Source organism: Globicephala melas, chromosome 11, assembly GCF_963455315.2.
Source record: "Globicephala melas chromosome 11, mGloMel1.2, whole genome shotgun sequence".
Lineage (NCBI taxonomy): Eukaryota > Metazoa > Chordata > Mammalia > Artiodactyla > Delphinidae > Globicephala > Globicephala melas.
Genome location: NC_083324.2, coordinates 53,369,561 through 53,386,215, shown reverse-complemented (window position 1 = coordinate 53,386,215; position 16,655 = coordinate 53,369,561). Strand labels below are relative to the sequence as shown.

Here is a 16,655-nt window from a genome sequence, read left to right as displayed (position 1 = left end):
TGGTAAAGACCCTCAGATAAATTTTTAAACTTTTCACACTTTTTCTACCTTCTGCTTGGTTTTCCCTAGTAACATAAAGAATATGCGCAAGAAAATGGAAAGCAGAGTGTGCTTTGGAGAGTGTAGAAAGCAGATCATTGGGTGGTTTATAACCTATATTGTTATCTGGGGTGAAAGCTTCATCCTGTGCTTCACAGCCTTACCTGGTTAAACTCTGGGTCTCAGCCAATTTCCTGACACATGCTGGGTGGCAAAGTAAAAGTCAACCCTCCCAGGAAAACAGAGACTGGGTGGGGTTCTGGAGGCGGGGATGGGGTGGGGAGTAGATACAAACTTTGGTATCTGGGCATCCCCTTGAAACAAAGGTATAGAGGAAATGAAAGCATGATTCCCATTTCCCTTACGTCTAGCCAGCCAGGTTTGGTTAAAACCTATCTTTCGCATTCTTAGCGTTCCTTATAGGTTTTTATATTTACCTTCTCATTGATGTCTGTAGCCTTCAAAACCACCTCTTCCATTATTAGTCTACAGGCCTCTTCGACAAATTTTTCTCCTGCTTTTGCATCTGTTGTGGGGCCATTCAGTATGACTCCATCCACGAAAACAGTGTTCTTCCTGCTGGGAACCATCTCTTGTGGATCGATATCTCCTGGAAGCACACAATCAAACCATGTTTGAGAGATAATCTAATTCGAGCATAGAATAAAACACAGGGGAAATGGCTCACCGTCCCACCTTCAAAGGGCATACCTTCTTTTAATACATTTGAGGCATTGAAGCTGACAGCTTCTTATGGTGCCCAATGGCATGACAGAGTTAAAGAAAGAAAGTTCCATTTTCCATTCCTGCAGCATCTTGTTTAGCATCAGGGAGCGTGGAGGAGCTCAAGCAACATAAATTCAACCCATTTTACTCACTCATACAAACATCTTTCAGACACATGTACAAAAAGATCTTTGTAAACACAAGCCCATGTCTAGTTCGTGGGCACACACTCTCTTGTAATTTAAGGATGACCATACCTTTCCTTTTCATAAGTCATTCCTAAAGAAGAAGAAGTAATGTCAACATGCCTTTTCTCTTAACTTTACGTTTTAAGCCTGTGATTAAATGCCCTTCTGCCTTGTCTATGAAACCCCTCGTTAAACCCACTCAGCCATTTCCTACTGAGAGAAGGAGAAAAGAATGTGAGCAGTGTTGCAATTCCTGTAAACCCGTATTTATAACACCTTTAAACTTTTCAAACTTGCAATTTAGGCAGAAGGATGGAGCAGGACATTTTCAGGACTGGACAGTTGCCAGTCAGTGACTAAAGGTTAAAAGTCAACATGGAAATCTATATCTGAGAATAAAGGTTACTGCCTACCCAAAATAGCCCTCCTCCAAAATAATTCTGGCAACTTAATCCAGATATTCAACCAATATCTGCCTCAAGCTCTGACTCGACTGTGTTCTCTTTTTCTGATCACTATCCCTTTCCTCCTTATAATGTATATGTTCACTGAGTTGTGGAAATTTACAGAAACAATTTTTAAAAGTATTTTTCAGCACCTCAGCTAGCACAGCACCTCACTTATTCTTTGTAAATACACCTTAAATATGCTGATGGTCTGTATTTCAAACATTTTTATACTTATTGAGGGTTCTAACTGTATTAACAGTTATTATACCCTGGAGCCCATCTTCTCCTCGCAGTTAAATGTTTGGTACAATCCCGTGGTTTCCTAAACCCTTTAATTCTATGACTGGCAAACTCAAATGGTGTCCACGAAGACAGATAAAAATGTCACCAGAAGATTCCCCAATTTGAGAAAGATAGAATCTGTAGCAAAGGATCGATCTTTTATCCTCACACTCAAGGGTAAACCATTCAGAGCTCCCACGATGAATTTCAGTTCCATCCTTCACTTTCACTTATGTTTCACTTGAAAAGATGTATTTGACTTGGTTTAGGACAAATGGTGAAGCCCTGGAGTTGAGCTTTTGGATGGAAATGCTCTACACCTAAAGGCACTTTCCTCCCCCCAAATTTTAGGTCGTAAAAATAAATTGGAAAAGAGGGCAATTATTCAGGGAACCCTGGTTATGTAAGTGGGCAGTGCTATTATTAAGCACATGGAAAAAGTTCAATTTTTTTCTAACCTCATTAGTAGGATTTCAGGTTTTTATTGCCCAGGGAATAGCAACCACTCTGTAGGCCTCTCAGAGTTTCCCTCTCTCTCTCTCTCTCTCTCTAACACACACACACACACAAATGTCAAACACCCACTTGAAACCAGAATAGCAGAGAAATTGAAATTAAAATTGTCTGTTTCTCCACAGCCATCAATTACAGAAATCGCCTATAATTCAAACAATTATATAGGAGAAAATACTACTTTAAAAAAACTAAATAGAATTGGGTATAAAGTATGCGTCTTTTCTTGATAGATATGTTTTATTTCTATTACCAGATGTGATCATGTCGCTCTTTCCCCACTACATTTGCCCAACTGGAAAAGACCCTCCGGAGATTGAACAGTCAGTCAAGCTGTGATCTTCTGGGGATGCACACCCAGGACCTCCCATCTAACTGCTAGAGTTGATAGCGGTAAATAATGAAATTGTTCAATGGGAGGAGTGTTCCATGAAGAATATACCCAGAATCTGTCTGCTCTTCATTCCCCGCTCCCTTATCACCATCAAACACTTGGGTTAGCCTTTCAACTAACCCTCGGCTGCCACCCTGCCCTATGTACCGTGTAGACAATTCTCAACATAGTAGCTCCTATGTGTCTTTGAAAAGATGGCACATCACATGATGACTCCTCTATTCAAACCATTCAATGACCCTTATCTCAACAAATTAAAAGTCAAAGTCCTAATAATGACCTCTAAGGCTTTAAATGAACTCCTCCCCCATTATCTCTTGGAACTCAAACCTCATCTCTTATTCCTGCCCTCAAAGCTCACCATGTTTCACCCACCTTCTCCTCTTCACTCTTCCTCGACTCTTTTCTTAAACACCAGCTTCTCAGCGAGGTGTCCCCGACGACCCCATTTCACACTGCACCACTCCCCTCCCCCACCTTCTTTCTCTGCTTTATTTGACTCAAGAGCAGTGACATACAATTCTTATTAATTTACTTGTTTAAATATTGTCTCTGCAACAGAGGTTTTGCTCTATGGGAACATGAGCTTGTGTCTGTTCCACAGCACCCAGAATGTGCCTGGCAGTTTGTAGGAGTTCCATAAACATTTGTTGGCTATTAAACTTAAAAAGCCCGGGACCCTGGTTCCCTCCACCATTCAGTGATCATGTCCCTTCCTCTGAGGTGCCATCGCAGGTTGCCAGCCCTAACCGAGGAGGAAACACCTTCGCTGGAATAGGGCAGACATGGAACTCCATTCATGGGCTAGAGAAGGGGCAGCAGGGGCTGCAAGAAGGACCTGGAGAACAGGGTCAACAAGGCAAAACTGAGTTTGCAGTCTGGGTTATCAAAAGAAACAGTTGGTGAGAGGCTCTCACTTTCCTCCCTGAGCTGTTCTTTTCACCAAGGCCACTCCTACTCTCTCTTTTCCCTCCTTCCCTTTTTTGTAGTCATATGACTTCTGAAAGTCAGTCCATAACAAATCTCATTCCAGGAACCGCAATTCCAAGCGTGGAAGCCAGTCAATCCTGAAACACTCCAACTTCTGAATTTCCACCAATTCCTCAACTCCATACTTTCCAAACCCTTATCTATATAAGCTCAACTTCTGTTTTGTTTAAAGAGATGCCCAGCTCTGCCTTGCTGAACAAACAATAAATTCAGCTTCAAATATTGTTTCAGAGATTCAGTCATGGCCTCTTTCATTGACATAGGAGTAAATGAATTAATACAGACGAAGACCTAAAACAATGCCTGGTGTGTAGTGGGCACTCAATAAATGTTAGAAATATTAGCTAACTCAGTAAGTGTAAGTTCATAGTAGTAGGCAGTCAAGACTATTTATTTATTTCTTTTATTTTTTTTTCGCGGTATGCGGGCCTCTCACTGACGCGGCCCCACCCACACCCCCGCCGCGGAGCACAGGCTCCAGACGTGCAGGCCCAGCGGCCATGGCTCACGGGTCTGGCTGCTCCGCAGCACGTGGGATCCTCCCGGACCTGGGCACGAACCCGCACCCCCGGCATCGGCAGGCGGAATCCCAACCACTGTGCCACCAGGGAAGCCCAAGACTATTTATTAAATACATAAACAAACAGGAGTAAATTACATGTGACAGTAAGCAATGACAGTAGAAAGGGAGATCTCAGAGTAATCAGATGCTCAGGGTAATGAACTCTAAAGTGGCTGGTGAGTTATCCCCTGGAAGAATGGGAAGACGAAGGCTCAGTGGGAAGGGACTGTCCTTATGAAGAGAGTTGAACTTCTGGCAACAGCCAAGCAGTTCAGCCCACATGGGGTGGGCAGCTGTCCAGACTTCCCACCTTGCACCGTGGTTATCTGTGTAGAGGTTTTATTTCTTGCACCAGATTGTAAATGCCTACAGAAGGGATCCATGTCTCAATTTTCTGGACATTCCAGAAAACCGTTCAGCCGTTGGCATTCGTAGGCACTCAGCAACTCTCTGAGGACTGGCTGAATGTATTGTTATCCTGGAGGTCATCTTATCTAACCCTTTCATACAGTCCCCCAAATCCCCTCCCCAACCCAGTGGCTGATACAACAGGAGAGCTGAGTTCTAGTCTCTCGGGTTCTTTGATCCTGGAATAATATATCCTCTCTGTGCTTCAGTTTCCTCATCTATAAAATAGGAGATAACCCGAGGAAAGTGCTGGGCTGGCTGCACTCTCACTTACACTAACAGTACTGAAATATACTAACATTGCAGGTGGGTTTAGGGACCACTGTTCTGGTTGACCTCTAAGATGCTTCCAGAATCTTAACATCTTCGTTTGCCTGGCTTCCTTCTTATCCTTTAATAATTATGTTTTTCATTTCAACAAACGTGTTACTCACCTACCATGTGCCACACAGCAGGTGGGGGCTAAAGACAGGAATTGGATCATCTCCTTGAGGATCTCAAAGTCTCTTTGGGGAGTTAGGTGCTGGAAATTTACAAGAATAAAAGACATGTGGGGTAGGCTCTGTTCTAAAAATTTTATAGATTTAGCAAATTTAGTTGTCACAAAATTTCCAGTTAGTTACTCAGTTTTATAGTTGAGGAAGCTGAGACACAGAGGGTTTAATTGGCTTGCCCAGGGTCACAGAGCTGGTAAGTAGTGAAACTGGGGTAAATAATATAATATATTGAAGTTCTACAAAGGAGCAATGAGATACTGCTCTATGGGCATCTACAGTTTGCAAGGCAGTGTTAGAGAGTTAGTAATGACAGCAAGATGAATTAGACTCGGTGCCTGTCCTCGGTAATTGAGAGCCTCAGAGTTTGAATAATGCAATAGAAGATAAAGGGTGTCAAGTGCCATGAGAAGGATACCAATAAAATGTTTTGAATGTAAGCAATGTAGACATTTAGGGTTAAGGCTTAGGGTTATAGGAGAAGTTGAGGTATCAGAGAAGGCTTCTGAATTGGAAGACCTGTCTTCTCTTTAAATATCTGCAGTAAGAAATAATAATAATAATTTTAAAACCTCATTACAAAGTTATAATTTTAAAACCTCATCTTAAAGTAGCAAGTCCATGACAAACAGCTGTGAGTGGTCACAAAACTTCTCCTACAGTGACTCAATATGCATTTGTGTCATTTCTTCAGGCTTTTACACTAGTTGGGTAGACAAAGCAAGTCTAATTTCTCTTCCACGGGACTCTAATCCAAACACATGGAGACCTTTACCAACTCTCATCTAAATCTCTTATTTTGCCAGTTAAAACTGTTCCAGTTTCTTCCATGGATCTGAGAGACCATGGTTGTTAGTCTGGGTCAGTTTATTTCTATCTTACAAAATGAGGCATACCCCAGGTGTGGTCTCACCAACTCAAAATACAGTGAATTGGTATTTCCCCTTCTCTGGTCTTCATGATTCCATTAGTAAGGCTTCTATTAGCATCCTAGTTGATTCCAAAGCTTAAGCTTTGAAACCAGGCAGATCCTGGCCCCAATTCTAACCATGTTGCTGTGATCTTACCCATATCACTTAACTTGCATGTGATCCAGATTTCTTATCTGGCCAACAGAGAAAATAGCCATGCCTATTGCACTGAGTCATTGGGAGGGTTGAATGTGGCCGTACGTGCAAGCTGCAGAGCCAACTGCCACGAGTAGAGTACAGGACACAGAGTATGGGGACCTTTACTGTGGCTAAGTCTACATGAACTCTTCCAGCACCCACATTACACTGCTGGCCCAGGTAAAGTTTAGAATCAATAGCCTTAGGTCTTTGTCAGAAGGTCTGCCAATAAGAGCCAAGCTTCCCATATGAGATTCTTTAATTGTTAAGAGCAAAACAGCACTAGGAAAATAACTCTTGCTTCCAAAGGATGGAAACAGGAACAATGGATCAAAAGTGAATCCAGGCATCTGGTGGGGAGGCCAAGGAACTCTTCAGAAAACTTGTGCCAAAGACATTGGGGCCCCAGGGAGAGCTGAGGGTCAGGATCTGGAAAGCCCAGTAGGCCAGTCCAAGATAGGAATGAGAAGCAAAACCTGGGAAAAGAGGATAGTATTAATTAATAAATTAATAAGGGCCTACCGTGTACCAAGCACCAGCCTGGTGCCTGGGAATACAGAAATTAAAAAACACAGAATCTCTGCTCTCAAGTTGCTAAAAGTCTTGAAAGACAATATCCAGGGGGCCAGGGAGAAGAAAAATAGAGCTGAACAAAAGTTGAAGAGACATTCCTCTGTTCTGGAGTTTTCCAAGTCAGGTGTCTCTTTTAAGCTCAAAAAAGTGCACACCTAATTTAGTCAATGTACCTGGTCCTGTAAGACTTATACATTGTTTGCATCCCTTTTGAATTTCACAACCATTTTAAGTCATTTTTGTTGTCTTAGAAACAACACACCAATGCCAGGGTAACTACGAGCAGTCTACAAGGAAGAAGGTTATAGGAAATAAACAAATATTAAGAAATAACAATAATACAAAGCAGTGGCCACAGAAGCTCTGAAGGCGTGGGTAGTAGCAACACGTACAGGGACTGAGTGTCTGAATCTAGCTCTGTGATTGGTAGAATCATAGACCTGACTTAGAGACCAAACCATGTCCACAGTACAGCCCCCAAATATGAAGTCACAGGAGAAAACGGCAAAACTATGCTCACAACTTTAGTCAGCTAGAGATGGGCACCCAAAGGCAAAAAAAAAAAAAAAGAAAGAAAAGAAAAAAGAAAATTTAAATCACTCAGTCTCATTTTGGGGGTTAAACTCTCTTTAGTTGAAATATACAGTGAGTTAATACTTCTTTCATTTATACTTCCCAAAATATTTACTGAATACCTGCTATGCATAAGACACTGGGGTAGGCACTGTGGGAGACTCAAAGATGGATCAGACACACAGACAGTGACTTCAAAGTCCAATAAGGAAAATTAGACACGTTTATGAATACCTAGAATCCCATCCAGAAGATATAAAGCATGATACTTGAGGTCAGACAAAGCACACACTGAAATTCCAGAGGAGGGCTTCTGACTGTGAGAAGCAGAAAGTCCTCTTAGATGATATTTAAGATGGTCCTTCATTCAACCATTCAGCAAATACTTACTTAGTGCCTGTTATGTTCAGAACACTGTGTGAGGCATTGGAAGCCAAGCCATGAACAAGAAGACACAAATTTACATTTACTTGGGATGGATGGGAGACATAGTTAATAAAAAGGCAAACAGATAAATAATTAAAATAACTGCAGACTCTAATAAATGCTCTGAAGGAAATTACCTGAATGACTTGATAGGATGAAAATAAGGAGGTATTTCAGATCTGATCAGGGGAAAGTATTTCTGAAGAAGAAACATTTGGATTGAGATGCAAATGAGGAGAAGGTTCCAGATGTAAAAAGACATGAAAAGAGAATAGTCCAGAAAGAAGGAACAAAAAATGCAAATAATCTATAAATTGTCCTTCTAAAGGAATAGAAAGACATCAGTGTAGCCCAGTGTGAGGACGAGGGGAAGGAGGAATAGAGTGAGCTTTGGAAAGACAGACGGGGAGCAGGTTAGGTAAGGTGTTTTATTCTAAAAGCAACAGGTAGCCACTTAAAGATTTTAAACAAAGGAGTAACATGATCTGGTTTACATTTCTAACAGATTTCTCTGGTACCTTGTAGAGGATGGACTGTCTGAGTGCAGATGCGGAAACAGGGAGATTGCTTAGGAGGCTACTACAGAAGTCTGGGCAACAGAGAATGGTGGCTTTGATCCAGAAGACGTAGGAAAAGCATTGCAATCTGGGAAATTTTGGTGGTAAAGCCAAGAGGACTTGCTGATGAAGTGGGTGCAGGGGGTCAAGAAAACAAAAGACTCTTAGATGACAGGGCCTTATGCTGATACAGGGACCACTGGAAAAGGGCAGTCAGGTCAATGTGTGGTAAGGTGGGGATGGAGAATCAAGATTTTTGACTGATTTGTAGAAATTGGTTATGATGGGGTAGAAACAAAGATTATGGCAAGGACATTCATAACCAAAAAGGAAACTGAACTAGGCAAAAAAAAGTGTGTGTGTGTGTGTGTGTGTGTGTCTGTGTCCAGGAAACCTCAAGTACTTCTGTTTGTCCAAGGGGCAGGGTCTGTAAATGGCAGAAGTGACTGACTGCTGAGAGGTGACATGGGCACCAATCTTGCAGGAACCTCACTGGAGACTGAGGAATGCGTATGTTACTTGGTAGGCAATAGGGAGCCATTGAAAACTTCTGATGGGATAAGAGGAGTGCTTTAGAAAGATGAAGTGGGTACCAGTGTCGAGTTTAGGTGGGAAATCAAGAGTTCAAGTTGGGGAGACATGATGGCAATAATCCAGGCCAGGGAGAGGGAGGACATGGACTAGATAATAGACAGGATGGGGGGTTATATTTATTTTGACTTCTCGCCTACAATATTATTAGTGCAAACTTGAAGTCAGGAATCCCGTGTCTTTCTAATGAGCCCTACAACTGTACATGGATAGTACAGTTTTCTATCCTCCAGTAAGTCTATGTTCTAAAGTGATCTTTGGATGAAAGGTGACAGAATAAGATAGGAAAAGGTAATTCTGTGTATCCATACATCAGCTCCTCTCTTGCAAAGCAAGGATGAACACAGAACATTTCAGAACATGTTCCCATTACCCTGGGTTTTATTTTATGAGACCCTGTTGTGTTAGCATCTGGGATGTCAGTCAAAGGACTCCGATTCTGTGGAAACACCAAGGCATGCCCTTTAACAAAAGAGCTGGGTCCATCAACACCATCCGTTCTCTGAGAGGACAAGCTTCTTAGAAGGGAGTCTCTAAGGAGCTCCTTAACATAGCTGTCAGTGCCCTGCCAATGGCCAATAAGTGCACGGTCACCATATACCCTATTATTTATTTTTAATTTCAAAAATGTTTTCCTTTCACTGGGCAGCAGGTCAAAAATTGGGTAACCTTCTGATGTTTTCAGGAGAGTAGGATTCCCCGAGACACCTACTCCTATGGCTTGAGTAAACATTACTTGACGGGATCTACATGCTGGTATTGTAAGTCTTAGCTTGTCATATTGATGGCCAGCCCGTGAAACCACCCTCAGCCATCATCCCCCCTCTACACCTTATGAACCGATGGGTACTACTTCAGCTTACAGGGACGTGAATGCAGTCAGGCTCTATGAGAAAACTGGACTGGCATACACATATAGTAAATTCCAGCCCAGGCTGGAGAACGTGGCTATGCATGGTGTCCTTTCATCTCGCTTATCAGCACCGTGCTCCCCAGAAGCTGCTCTCACCATGTCTGCCCCCTCCTTCACTGGCCACTGCCCCCCAGCGTCACCATTTCTGCTGGCACTTCCCCCTCTGCCATCTTGGCTCTGTACCCTCTTTGACTCTTCATCTAGTTTCTTGCCTACATATAGTTGTGAAACATTACATTTGCCTTGTTGCTTTATCAGTGACTCCTGTGTTTTCTGAGATTTGAGGATGAGTAGGGAGAACGTCCATTTTGAGTTTGCTTGTTTGCTTGGGGAATTTTTGGCCTAATCGGCATCCCAACTGGAACCACTCTTCCCCTCAGGACACAGTCTGGGCAGCACCGTCAGTTAAGGTTTTCCCCTTTCACGCTATCTCCAAGTCTCAAGTATTCCAGATCTCCAGAGTTGCCTTGGCTCCTGTCTTTTCCAAGGCCTCATTATTTAGCTCTCTCTCCAATTCTGTGAGTTCTCCCAAATCCTTCCAGTCAACTCCCTCTTCTAGTGAGCAAGAGTCTTTCTGTGTTCTGTGAAAACAGAGAACCATAACTAATATTCTGAAAAACTTGACTTCTGTAGAAATTCCCAACTAAGGAAAGTTAAAGACAACGACACACAGCTTAATAAGTATATTCTCTGTACCTTCAGAGTTTCCCACCTATTTTAATTGTTCTGCAAAACTTAGAGGTCATCCAGTTCCTGTCAAAAAATAAATATTGCATTTTTTCTCTTTTTTAAAATATTCCACTTATGTACAAGTCAGGATGTTTGTGGCCAGTGGGTAGAGCACTGTCTTAGCAAAAAAGAGTCTAGACAGCCCTGCCAAAAAGAAATACAATTCCAGCCACCTGTGTGATTTTATCTTTTCTAGCAGCTCTTCTAGTAGTAGTATGGCAGAAAGGGAACAAAAATATACTTGCATTTAGAAAATAACAATAGCTAACATTTATTGGATACTTGCAATGGATCAGGTACTGAGCTAGGTACCTTATATGTGTTACTTCATTTAATTCTTATAATAATTATCTTCATTAACTCAATTTTACAGGTAGGAAAACTGAGGCCAGAGAGATGAAGAGAATTATAAGTGACAGAGCCAGAATTCAAAGCCAGGCAGCCTGAGTTTGGATATCATATTTGTAATGACTATATTCTACCTTTTTCCAAAAAAAGGTGAATAAAGAGATATTGTTTCTCATGTCTTATCAACCACTCTAAACTATTTGGACACATATTTTATACTCCTAAAGCAATAAGCAATTATCTGGGAACTTTGTATTAAATTGCAATGTGCTGCAATGTAATATATAGTTTTAAAACCAATTTGCTCAAGTGTTGACTGCAGGATTTTAAATGATTCCACTTAACCTGCAATTTAAGTGAAAATTTAAATACATGCTATAAATGGGTACCTCATTTACATTATCCATTGATTAACTCTGATGTAATGCTCATTTGTGCCCAGGGTACTGCCTCCTAGCCTAGGCTTTTGGAAGGTCATCTTCTAGGTCAGTAGTGGGCAATTACTCTCAGCTCAGTATTTCAACACCCATGCTATGACATTCACACGTGGCCACCCTCAAATGCAGAGAACATCACTTACCAAAACCTCTTTATGGAGTGTATTACATGAGACTGGAAAGAATATACTGAGAAGCTGCTTGGGATGGCAATAAGACCTCTCCAAGAAGCATCTTTAAGTGAAAATAGATGGTCTAAACTGCCTTCTAAGGAGGGAGGACTCTTACTTGCAGGGCAAATGCATTGCTAAATGGGGTAGGCAAATTTGGGTTCAGAGATGAATTGCTCAGTAGAGAAGAGGGTGAGGCAACCACCAGCATCTTTCTCCTCATCCTTTATGCTACACAGACTCAGCCTCACCTCCATATAAAATCAGAGCAAATATTCCAAAATTTTAACCTACCTGGGAGCCAACACAGTCACATAAACTGCATTACAGATGGTGCCCCTGAAATGGCAAACGTGGCACCTCTGGGGGATGCCCACACATCTCATTGCTACTCTTATGTTGATAAGTGAGGCACTCACAGAACACTGCATAAAAGACCATAAAGGCATTGGTCTGGGCTAGTCTACAGCTGAGACCCAATGAGGCATGAGTTTAGAGCCATCTAGAATATGTGCCAAGGTGGGGTTTTGGCCAATTTTGTGTAGGATCATGGGATCTTAGAGTTTGAAAAGCACTTACAGGTAATTTGGGAAATGTCCTCATTTTGAATTTGAGAGAACTGTGATTCAGTGGCAGACTGATGTTTACGTATCCCCTTCTGTAAGTCTATTGGATCCTCTAAGGGCTGTCCACACTACACCTCTCAGAAGTATTTAGAACCTATTTCACATAATAATAGCTACTATTTATTCAGCCCTTCTATGTGCCAGGTTTTGATAAGTCCTTTACAAACAGTAGCACCTTTATCCTACACAACAACCCTGTGAAGATACAAACAACTAAAACCCACTCTGGTTAAGTTAAGCAGAAAAATAATTTATTGGGAGGGTGTGGAAGTTATCTATAGTTGTGTAACAAATGACCCCAAAACTTAGTGGATTAAGTCAACAAGGATGTATTATTTCCTGTGATCCTGTGGCTTGGCTAGGTCTGGGTAGTTTTTCTGGTCTTCCCTGTGCTAACTCACACACCTGCAGCAACTTGTATGTTGGCTTGGAGCCGAGTTCACAGCTGGGAAGACTGAGATAGCTGGACCTCTCTCTCCTTGTGGGCTTTCATTATCCAAGAGATTTGTTGGGTCTTCCTCAGAAGGTGATGGCAGGTCTGAAAACAGTGAAGGAAAAAGCTGACAAGCTTCTTGAGATCTCAGATTGGATGTCACACAACTTTTTTTTTCTTTTGTTACTTTTGACACACTCTGTTGGTGAAAGCAAGTCACGAGGAAAATTGTACTCAAAGATACAGGAAAAAGCTCACCTCTTGGTGACAGAAGGCAACATCACATTGCCAAGTGTATGCATTCTAGGAAGAAAGGAATTTGAAGCCATCTTTGCAATCCATCAGAGCCTACCCCCTGACCACAAATTATTCACATTCCTCCCATCTACAAAATACGCTCATTTCCATCCCAGGACCAACCCAAATCTTATCTCATTATAGAAACAGACTTCAATTCTGGGATCTCATGAGTTGTATCAAGTCTACAGACAGACAAGGCTGTTAAATTGCAGCTGCTCTTGATCCAGGGACCCATAAACAAAAACACAAGTTATCAAACACCACACACAAACAGTGAGAAGAACAGGATAACTGCCACAGACACACCCAGGAAAGAATGAAAGGCCCAGGTCCAGGCACTGACCCATAGCAGTTCTGAAATCTAGCAAGGCGTATATTGCATATATTGAATGTGGTCTGATTCTGCCCTCTGGGATGGTTTCCTAACCCATTATTCTTTGTGGCTCTTGGCTCTGCAATCTGGCAGAAGCGAAGAAACATCCCAGCCTCTGTGATATTCTTTGAGGTCGCATACAATGATGGGTAGTCGCAGACATGCAGCAGTGAGCTTGGCCTCACTCTCTTCTTCTCTTATCTGGATGCTTGGTTCTGGTTCCCCCGAGATGGCAACTACACAGAGAAACAACTTTCTTCCTCCAGCTCCTTTGACAGTCATACTTTGGCAACTGTGTATGCCAGAATTCATGGATTCCCACACAAACTCTAACCTGTCCATTCTTGACGGTGCTTCAGGAAGGCTGGTTAGTGACTTTTCTGTGACTTCCAACTTCCCCTTGTGGAATTTTCCTTTCACGGCTCCTCCTACATTTGTGTAAGGTTTAATTCCAATAATAAAGTCCTTATTCCACAATGCATCTTACATACAACCTGTTACTGCATTTAATCTTCATCACAGCTGTACAAGTTATAGACATCCCCATTTTACAGACAAGGACACTGAGGCTCAGAGAAGTTAGGATACTTTCCCATGACTTCACAGCTAAAATATGTCAGAGCTCAGATTTTACCTCAGATTTATCTGATTCCCAAGCCTATACATGTAATTCCTATTCTCCATCTACTGGGAGAAAAGGGATGGGAACAGTGATGTGCTGCTAAAATTGTTTCTGAAGAAAAATAGATCCTGATAGATCTATTTCAATGTTATGGTATTCCCATCAAGCTAATTTCAAGGTACCAATAGTTTACAAATTGGCTTACAACATTTCTGAATATCTGACACTCATGAGCTGGTATGAAGTGGCTTCTGCCCACCACGGTATAGGGATCTAGGAAAACAAAAAAGGTCTTCAATAAGGAAATGTAATCATAGTTAACAAAAGTTGGATAAGGTGGTTCTTTGGGTGTCTCATTCATGTGCAAGCTACCTGATTTCCAAGTGCTAGCACTTTCATCTCTTTGCCTGTGGCCTTTCTAATCTGCCCACTTACACAGCAAATCAGAAGCTCTGAAAAATTAATACCCATATCAGCATCCCTCAATCAACAAGCCATAAAAATTAATGTGTAAACATCCAGCTCTCTTGTCCTTCATATGGGATAACTCTGAGAGGTGTATTCTTCACTAACACTCCTAGTTACCCAGTGGAAGTAAGCTGTAGTTAACCTCAGTGATAACTTGCTTTATAAGGTATTCTCTGTTGGCCTCCCTGGGACCACCTTCCAAAGGTACTACTTATGCTCCAATCCTTGACTGCTTCTGGAAAATCCAAATCAAAACAAATGACTACTGTTTTTTGAATGCCTGTGGACCAGACAAACACTGTACTAGGTACTTATGTTACATGTCTTTATACGAATCTTCATAGCACCTTATGAGGCAAGTGTTACACCCAATTCTACAAATATGGAAATGTGGATCCAAGAGTTTAATTAACTTTATGCAGGTCACATAGCTGGCAGGGCAAAGAGCAGAGCTGATATTTAAACTATGATTGATTACAATGTCTCTTTTCTTTCCACTAAACCATGCAGCCACTCTTGCCAGGGAGGTTGGACTAACGCAGGTGAAACAATAAAAGAACAATTAACTGCTAAGCTGACATATTGTATTGAACACTTCTGGGAAAAAGTGTCATCATATGTATGTTCCACAATTACTTTCTAAAATTCTCTTTTGTTGTGCCATCAACTTGAAAAATAAGGTCATGGACAAATATTAGGAAATTCAATTTTTCATAGATTTTCTTTCTCCTCTATCACTGCTTCATACAAATTAGGTACTGAAATAAAACTGAGCGGATAGCATAGCAGAATATACCATAAGGAAAATGCATATGAGGAAAATATGTTCCATGGATGTATTTTTTGGCCCACATAGCATCTGAAAGAACAGATATGTCATAAAATACCAACTAAGTCTCTATTGATTTTGTAAGTCGATACAAAGTATTAGAAGATCAAACAACACAGCATCCAGAGTGCTGAATTGGGAATAGGCTTATTGGCTAGGAAACTTAAACAAAGGGAAGATTCAGCAATACATTTAAGAGGCAAAAAATTGAGTGTGGGAATTTAAGATTTGTCAATGCTACAGCTAAATCACCAAAACAGATTTTAATATTTAACAACGGCTTGCAGACCTCAAGTAATTTAGATAGTTGCTCTGCAATATTTCCCACTAAGAAGCTCCTGGATGCTGAAATTCTTAGCACTGCACCAAGACATGGCAGATGCTGGTGGAAACAAATATAAATCCAACTCTGATTTAATCAGTATTTTGCAGAGTTGATTTCTTACATTTAATTATCTGCTGGACAATATGCACAGAAAGAACACTCTGGAATTTGGAATGGGGTAGGGGTTCTTGCCCCAAGTCTGGCTCTATATAGTTCTGTGGCTGCCAAGTAGTACTTTAACCTCTCTGGTTAAATGATGCTCTCAGTTAAATGGTGCTCTACAAGATGACTTGCCACCCTAACAGTCAGTGATTCTATGGCTAAAGCCCTTTTTTCAATTAAATTCCTATTCATGTAATTAACATAAATCACATTCCAGCATTTCTAAAAGCAATCCTCATCAATGCTCTGCAGAACTGTGAATTCCTATAATGTTTCAGGACCTCCAAGGTAGTGGCTCAGGGGAGGAACTGATGGAGATGATGAGCAGGTGAGCCTGTTTTATCTCAAAAGCCTCTCTATACTGTTTTGCTTAAATAGAGTTCATAGCCATGAATGAATGAAGGAACACTTTGGCTTCAAATTACAATATGACTGATTGACTTTTGGCAGCCATTACTTTCTCTTCTTTAAAAAGTGGAGAACTTATCTACTAAGCCTCTTGCCATGGGACACTTCATCAGCAGACCTGAGACCCAGCTTTACACACATCTGTCTTTGGCAACTGCACTCCCCCAAGACAGTGCCAGTGTCAAGGGCAGTCACTAAAGCAGCCAATTTCATTTGTTTCAAGGCTATTTGTAGCACGATTACATGTATGACCCTCAGGTATACTGAGAAAATATAGTACTGACATACCTCGGAGATATTGCTGGTTCAGTTCCAAACAACCACAATGAAGCGAATATCAAATAAAGCGAGTCATGTGAATTTTTTGGTTTCCCAGTGTGTATAAAAGTCGTGTTTACCCTATACTCTAAACAAAGGGAGGATTTAGCAATATATTTGAGGCAACAAATGAATTGTGAAAATTTAAGATTTGTCAGTGCTACAGCTACAGTTAAGTGTGAATTAGCATTACCTCTAAAACAAACAAACAAAAACCCACTTAACTAAAAATACCTTGTTGCTAAAAAATGCTACCCATCACCTGAGCCTTCAGTGAGTCCTAATCTTTTCGCTGGTGGAGGGTCTTGCCTGGTTGTTGA

General features: G+C 41.3%; 1 protein-coding gene across 2 annotated transcripts in view; it reads right to left on the bottom strand.

Annotated features, from left to right (window-relative positions):
* Positions 1 to 16,655, bottom strand: part of GADL1 (glutamate decarboxylase like 1) — a 502,071-nt gene that overhangs the window by 147,545 nt on the left and 337,871 nt on the right. For both annotated transcript variants that reach the window (XM_060307894.1, XM_030830036.2), the window contains one exon: positions 477 to 649. In XM_060307894.1, coding sequence (XP_060163877.1) covers positions 477 to 629 — 153 coding nt within the window. In that variant the 5' untranslated portion in view covers positions 630 to 649. The remainder of the gene's footprint in view (positions 1 to 476; positions 650 to 16,655) is intronic.